This window comes from Hypanus sabinus, chromosome 22, assembly GCF_030144855.1.
Source record: "Hypanus sabinus isolate sHypSab1 chromosome 22, sHypSab1.hap1, whole genome shotgun sequence".
Classification (NCBI taxonomy): Eukaryota; Metazoa; Chordata; class Chondrichthyes; order Myliobatiformes; family Dasyatidae; genus Hypanus; species Hypanus sabinus.
Window position 1 is genome coordinate 39,125,821 of NC_082727.1, and position 8,218 is coordinate 39,134,038.

At 43.0% G+C, this 8,218-nt stretch overlaps 1 protein-coding gene across 1 annotated transcript; it reads right to left on the reverse strand.

Annotated features, from left to right (window-relative positions):
- Window positions 1-1,866: 1,866 nt before the first annotated feature.
- drd6b (dopamine receptor D6b) lies at window positions 1,867-3,082 on the reverse strand. The gene has a single exon (XM_059947992.1). It carries the CDS (start codon window positions 2,956-2,958, stop codon window positions 1,867-1,869), a length of 1,092 nt encoding a protein of 363 aa, XP_059803975.1. The 5' UTR covers window positions 2,959-3,082.
- Between the last annotated feature and the right edge of the window lie 5,136 nt (window positions 3,083-8,218).

The window sequence follows — 8,218 nt, forward strand, 5'->3', positions numbered from 1 at the left end:
CTTACTAACTCAATCTTGGCTCCTCAGAATCTCATTCACTTGAGCTAAATCACTCCATCTTCCCTGTTCTAGAGAAAACAACTGCAGCTTATCTGATCCTTCTGGCCTGGTGTAATTTTCCAGCCCTGGAAACATCCTCAGTTTTCTTCTGTGTCTTTTCCATTACACTCCTGTCATGTGGCAACCAGAACTGTTAGCAATCCTCAAGCTATCACATAAATTTTACTTATTATAGGTGTTGCATAATATCCTTCTTCTTATTTTATTTGCCTTAATTAACAAAGGAAAGGCTTTTATACCAACTTGTTGATCTGTCCATTAAGATTTATGGGTGTAAATCTAAAGACCCTTTGTTTCTCCACAACACTCAAGATCTTCCCATTCATTGTATACTCCCTTGCCTTGTTACACCTCACCAAGAGCATTTAGAACCTTGCCAGCAAACTAACTGAATGCATTTAATGCATTGACATTGTATAAAAGAAATTAAGAGCATTCTTGGAATCACACTCTCATTGTCACAATTCTCCAAATGGGATGTATTGATACTTTATGCAATATTAGAAAAAAATCTCAACCATATGAAAAGCAAAAGGATTGAAAGTACTTCCAACTGTTTTTTTTAATCTTGCTATTTAGGAATAGGATGAAGACAAGCAAACAGGACAAGCAATCCAGACAAACCTACAATAAAATGTAACCTCTATTTGACATGAGATAGAGTTAGACTTTTTGCCAATGAAAAGATGAGCAGTGATCTTAAATGGAAAGGCTTAGCTAGCTGTTAATTTACTCCAGACTTCACAGCTACTGCAAACCTTCATCTTCTAGGCAGAAATGTTCAAAACATGTTTTGATACTTACTGCTTTTGCTCTGCCAGTAGTTCTTGATTTACTGCTTAATCTATGAGCAAAGGAGAATGTGTGTGTGAGGGTTGGGTGGATGGCTGTGTTCATTAGAGCTTGTGTCCTTGATTGCCTGCTAATGGGAAAAATAGTCCACAATATTTCTCTGTTAAAGTATCAACACATCACATTTGGAGAATTGTGACAATGTGGTGAGATTCTGATGAAGAATCTCAGTCTGAAATGTCAACTGTTTACTCTTTTTTATAGATGCTGCCTGGCCTGCCGAGCTCCTCCAGCATTTTGTGTGTGTTTGCTGTGATTTTACCACAAAGCTTCTGCTTGCCCTTTCTAAGAGTCATTCAATCAGTTCCATTGTCTTGTCCTTTTATTGTCCTGTACATTATATCCAAGTGTTGGGGCTGTTAATTTGAAATGAAAGGAAGACATGTCACAATTAATTGAAGATGTTGTGAGGAAAATTTTTAGGAGTTTGAGATAAGTGATGACCTTCTGAATGCCAATGGGAATGCTAAAACACTGAGAGAGGAAAAGGAAATTCAACTGAAGAGGAAAGGAGAAAGCTGATAAACAGTTCACAGCACATTGCATTCACCATAATGTTTGATATAGTTAAGAAGTACACCATGTCACAAACCACTATAAAGGGAAAGCTTATATCTCAAATCCTATTGCCAGGCCTCATTGCTAATTATTTTTGAGAATATTTTCTGAACTTGATAATATCAATTAATTTGCAACTACAGTTGATGTAAGACAATCCGTTGAATTGCGATGGATTAACTACAGTCCCATGCATTATATATCACTCTTTCAGGAGTAGTAGGTCTCTCCAAATTAGATTTAAACCGCATTCACATGGGTGGGTGGGTGAATGTTCTTATGATTCATCAGTGATTTGCAGTGTGACTTTTAGGCAGATGATTAATGTGCCCAGTGGGAGTCAAATCTGCTGAATAATGTGTGGCCAGTGAACTGCCCTTCTTTGCTGGGAGTGCCTCAGCGGTAATGGGCGGTAATGGTTTCCAGACTGATTTCAGCCTCACACTCGTACTGAACCCCGCCCGGAAGCAGGAGAGTTCCCTGTTCTCCAGGGCTCTGAGCCGATGAAATGTTCGAGACCTTGTCGAAGGGCAACTCGTGTTCCTCAGGCTCGGTGACGGAGTGGAGGAGCTGGTCGGGAAGTCCGACGCCGTTGACAATGGTAGCGGTGGCGTCCTTGTGCAGTGTGGTGTCGTGGTGGTAGGATACCAGTTCGTTGCTGAAATTGACCGCCTCCACTGCGTTACTGGGGCAGAAGCGAGCGCAGCCCAGGATAGTAGTGAAGGCCTTCCTGAAGTCGGCATTGAAGGCGTAGATGACCGGGTTGAGGGAGGAGTTGGCCCAGCCGAACCACACAAAGATGTTGAAGGTGATCTCACTGACGCAGGGCAATTCTGTGGTTTGGTAGAGCTGAAGGTCGCAGAAAGGGACCATGCAGTTGAGCACGAAGAAGGGTAGCCAGCAGAAGACAAAGACCCCCATGATTATAGACAGAGTCTTGAGCACCTTGGTCTCTTTCTTGAAGGAGGTCTTCAGGGCCGTTTCGTGCGGGCAATCGGCCGCCTGCTCTTGGCAACTCTGGGCGTGCTCCACCGCTCTCTCCAGGGAGGAGATTCTCCGGATTTGGGTCTGGGCGATGCGGTAAATCCGCGTGTAGGTCCCGAGCATGATGACCACCGGGATGTAAAAGCTGATGAGAGAGGAGGAGATTGCATAAGTCCTGTTCAGGCTGGAGTCACAGTTGTTGTTCCTACCTTCCCAGTCTTGAAGCAGATCTGCCTCGGCCCTGTGCCAATTCAGCTGAACCGGGATGAAGGAGATCAGGATAGAGAGTGTCCAGGCCACCCCGATCATGACGAAAGCCACCCTCTGGGTCATCTTCCGCTCGTATCTGAAGGGGCTGGCGATGGCCCAGTACCTATCCAGGCTGATGATGCACAGGTTGAGGATGGAGGCGGTCGAGCACATGATGTCGAACGCGATCCAAGTATCGCAGAAGGAGCCGAACAGCCAATAACCAGCCACCTGGCTTAAGGCTTTCCAGGGCATCACCAGAACGGCCACGAAAAGGTCGGAGACCGCCAGCGATATGACGAAAAAATTGGTGACTTTCGACCTCAGGTGCCTGAACTTGATAACAGCCAGACAGACGAGAGTGTTTCCCAATAGAGTGGAGAGAATGAGCAGGAAAAGCAAGCAGCCGGTCACCGCCCGCAGGGTCAGCTCTGAACTCAGCACTCCGGAGACCCTCGTGTGGTTGGTTAAGTTTCCCATTGAGGTTTCGTCTCTGTAGAGCCCACCGCTTCTTTTTCTTTAGGCCAAATGCAGACTTAAAGTTCCCCGATCTTCAGAACCATGGTACGCGTTTTCTCGCTGGCACCCGGGACCCGCGTTTCTGAACGGAATGCCGACATCCCCAGTTCCAACGGCAGTGCAAAGCCAGGCAAGGTTCAATGTGTTGGGCGCCCCTCGGGTGCTGGGATCTCCCAGCACCATACCGACCGGAATGTGCTTCTAGAATAGAAAAACATCGGTGACACTGGGGTTTTTAGAACAAAAAGTTGAACCTCATTGAACGGGCTCACGGCAAACACTGTAAGCATAAACTATGACTAATGACAATAAAACATACGCGTTATATGCTCTATTGTAGCTGCCCAGTACGCTATACCGATTAATAAGGCAATAATGGAATTACGTATTGCATTATAAATTTCTTTATGCGTTACCTGCAAACGCATTAACCGCACTCTACACGTAGTATCAACGAACCATACTGCACAACAACTCCTGGACTAAGACTGTTCGGACATGTGTAACATGTGATAGCTTCTGCATCATACATGTTAGCTATATCTTAGATGTAGTGTTTTAACTTGACCGAGCAGTTTCAAGTTAAATGCATCGTAGACTGTATACCCATAAATATTAATTACACCGACACAGACTTTTTGTCTTACCTTTAAAGGCCAATTGTGTGAACTAAACGTGAGCCGTTGAACCAATCTGCCATTTCAGAATGTTGAACTGTTATTTTCACCTCCGTAAAAGACTATGCCGCTTTAACCCTCTTTTCGATTCAAGACAGCAGCTTTGCTGTCATTCAGGTGAAGTGTTGTTGAATGGAAAACTAATTTTAATAAATCATGCTTTGAACAGAGAATTATTTAGTTAACAGTTGTAGCGAATAAGTTAGTTGTTAATAGTATAGGTCCTCTCTAAGGCGAACTTTATATATTCTCTTTACTGTCATTGGTTTAGCCAACAAATTGCGGGGGTCGCCGTGATTTTTGGAATAATCAGCCATAGACTGACCAGCTAAGATGAATCCAACTAGTTTCCTGCTGACAGAAACGGAATCAATGAAGCGGGCGATGCCGATGACGAATTTGGATTGGCCAGTCTGTAGCCGGACGAGGCTACGATCGCTCATTCACAATTTCACGCGAGGCGGTCAGTTGGGAGTCAGGAGACCATCGTGTATTCGGGTGCTGCAGTGAGGAACGAAAACCAGGATTCACCCTGCACACGTGGATTGACATCTCTGGTGTGTAAAATACTAAACTGGATTATCTTGATTGGCGTGCGCTCTGGAACTTTGCTTGACGCTCGGAATCGATGGACACGATGTAATCCAATTGCGGTGATCCACACAAAACAGCCGTCCCTGGGGTGCTATTCCACTAAAGCTGCATTGGTTGCAGGTAACTGCGGAGAGGACCCATAACCTTTTCAGATCGGTAGACAGAAAGGTTGACTGTTCGGACTCAGCTTGTTGCTGGGAAAGATTCCGGCAAGTGCCGCGCGCGCGCCGTGATAGTGCGGAAGGAAGTTCATAACTGAGCTGCATCTCAACCCTTGGGCTTTTGGTCCTCTGCATTTACTCTAGGGAATTGTCGGCGAGCCGCGCCGTGAAGCTCCCACTGATGCTTAAACGGATTTGGACCCCAGACACGGACGAGGACTGTTGACATCTGCACAAATCCGGGCGAGGTCCTGCCTTGTAATGACAAAAATAGGACTTTGTCCCACCTGCCCCAGGGTTGGCTAGATGCATTAAAGGAAAAGGAAGTGACACTTTTGTATAGGTACGTTCGATTATCAGAATACGTTTGCAAAAAGCCGTATTATTTTGCTCCCTCGGGGAACTGCCGTAGACACTGTAGTCGGAGTACAAACTGAACTACCCAGCAGCGTATCTCGTTTAAAATATTCGCGTTTCTTTGTTATACTCATCCCGTGTTGGGTGATGGGGTGGGAAGGTAAGACTGCGAGAATAAGTGAAAAGTTACTAGTCTTGCATATATCCCCACTGGATTCAGGCATTTACTAATTTTTGAAAATAAAACTGCAGATGCTGGAGATACGAAATTTAAAGAGAAAATGCTGGAAGTATTCAGCAGGCTAGACAGCAGTGAGCAAGAGAAACAGCAGTTTGTATTGCTCTGCTTGGTTTGGAGAATAAATATTAATTTTCATTTGCAAAGAGCACGAGGTGATTATTGAAAAAGTCATCTGGTTGCTAGGTGAATGCCGGAATTTAGCCAGAGAGAAAAAGATAAAACTAACACACAAAACCTATGAAATGGAAGTCAGGGTGTAGGAAGTGTTCACACGTTAGGCAACTCCAGAGAGTGAAATTGAATTAATATTACAAATTGATAAAAGATCTGTTCCAATACAAACACAGCAAGCTATCTGAAATGGTGGAATTCCGCACTGAGACCAGAACATTGCTATACCTCAGTTAAAATGAGGCACTGTTCTTCAAATCCACGAATTTATATTGGCTGCATCTATATAATTCAACAGGCCACATGGGAGTGGGACGTAGAAACAAAGTGACATGGCAACACTGGCCTCATCCTATAGGAGGTATTACCTTTGTCCTATCCATTCGTATTCAGCTTTTCTGCAACTTGAAACTAACGTGTTTTCTCTTTTTCCCAATTCTAATGAAACAACTCCAACCTGAGACATGATCTCTCTCTCTCTCTCTCTCTTGCCAGAGATTCAGCCTGAAATACTGTTTACAGCATTTTGTGTTTTTATTTTCTGACTTCTGATGACTTCTCTCCATTAATACAATGACACACTCATAAAACACTTTTCTTTAAACCAGAAAATAAATTCCCAGTGAGGTTCAGATCTTAAATTTTAAGGAAAATCTTTCTCTTCACCTCTGGAATTCATTTCATGAATGTGTTTTGCATGGACACAATTAGGTCTGGAAGATGTCTAAATCACATAATTGTGCAGTATTTTGCTGTCTATTGATAGAGTGGTAGTTTTTGGTATGTGTATTTCCTGTGTCGATACCTGGGGAATATTCCAAATTTTAAGTACAACTGCCAGTATTGTGATTAAAATAATGGTTCTGAAGCATAATCTACTCACTGCTACCGGTAGTCTGTTGTCAAATATTTCTGTGGTCTCCAATGCATTCAGTCATTTCTTGACATTGTTTATACTGAAATTAATTAGTTGAAGACTGCCATCTATAATGCAATGAATACCAAGAGGAATGATTCATTTAGCAACTCCTGCTGAAGATAGTTGTGAGCATTTCTGTCTTATCTTTGTATACCCTCACGGGGCCCGCTATCAGTGAGGATGGGACATGCCTCCTCATCACACTGGGTGTTTAATTGCCCACTGTTACAAACAATTGGACATAGCATGGCTCCAGAGATTTAACATTTGGCTTTGGATGATTTAGCACTGTTAATATCATATTCTTTTTGAGGTTTTAGCATGCATGTATTTCTGGGTCTGTCAGCACCTAATTTAAAAGATAGAATAGTACAGCAGTAGACACACTATTCAATTTTATAATGCTGTGCTGATCTCAATGTCAATTATACTAAATTTCCTCATCCTGTGTATCATCCATAACCTTCCATTCTATTTATATTAATGGAACTATCTAAAAGCCTCAAATTTTACCAGAATGTCTGATTCCACTGCTACCCCTGGAAACCCATTCCTGGCACCTATCACTCAAAAACTTGCCACTCACATCACCTTTGAATCCCACTCCACCCCATCCCTTTAGAATCAGTTACACTGGTGTTTGACATTTCTAATCTGGGTAGATGATTCAGACTGTCTACCCTATATATGTTTCTCCTCATTTAGTAAACCTCTATCAGGTATCCCCTTAGCCTCCAATGCACTACAGAGAACAACCCATGATTATTCAACCTTTCCTTATAGCTCATACCCTCTAATCCAGGCAGCTTCCTGGTAAACCTCTTCTGCATACTCTCTACAGTCTCCACATCCTTCCTATAATGGGATAACCAGAAATGCATGCAATACTCCAAGCGCAGTCTGACTGAGGTTTTATTTATCTGTCGTATGACTTCCATACTCTTACACTCAACAACCTTATTAATGAAGACAAGCATGCCAAATACCTTATATGCAATTTCCCCTATCATACACCATACTTCTTATCCACTTGTAGCCACTTTCAGTGCACTATAGACTTGTACCCCAAGATTCCTCTATTCAACATGGGATCTATCATTAACTGTAAACCTTCTTTCATTTGACCTTCCAAAGTGCACCACCTCACACTTGCCCAGACTAAATGCCATCTGCCACTTCTCTGCCCATATCTGTAGCTAATCTATATCCCATGGTATTCTTTGATGGCCTGATACACTGTCCACAACTTCACCAGTTTCAGTGTCCTCTGTAAATTTTCTAATCCACCCATCTGCATTTTTCACCAAATTATTGATAAATATCACAAACAGAGCTACTAGGACTGATCCTTGTGGTATAGCACTGGTCCCAGACCTCCAGCCAGAATAACAGCCTTCCATCTTAATCCCTGTCTTCGATGGAAAAGATAGTTATGAGTCCAAACATGCAATTCACTCTAGACCCCATTTATCTTCTGAATCAGCCTATCATGCAGGACATTATCAAATGCCCTACTAAAGTCCATGTTTATAATGTCTACTGCCTTACCCTCATCAAACACTTTTGTCACCTCCTCAAAAATCTCAACTAAGTTTGTAAGGCAAGATCTACCCTGAACAAAACCTTCTCTGACCGTGCCTTCCCGAAATGCATAAATCTAACCCTCAGTATACTCTCCATAGCTTCCCTATCACTGGCATGAGGCTCACTGGCTTCCTTTCCAGTCCTAAAGAATGGTCTCAGCCCGAAACATTGACTGTTTATTTGTTTCTCTGCTGTTTAAACTGTTGAGCTCCCCCAGCATTTTGTGTATGTGTTGCACTGGCTATGATTACTGAACAAAGGCATGATATTTGCTGCTGTCCATTTCTCTGGA

Coding starts and splice junctions, on each gene's coding strand:
- drd6b (XM_059947992.1), bottom strand. CDS start 2,958: ATGCCCTGGAAAGCCTTAAGCCAGGTGGCTGGTTATTGGCTGTTCGGC.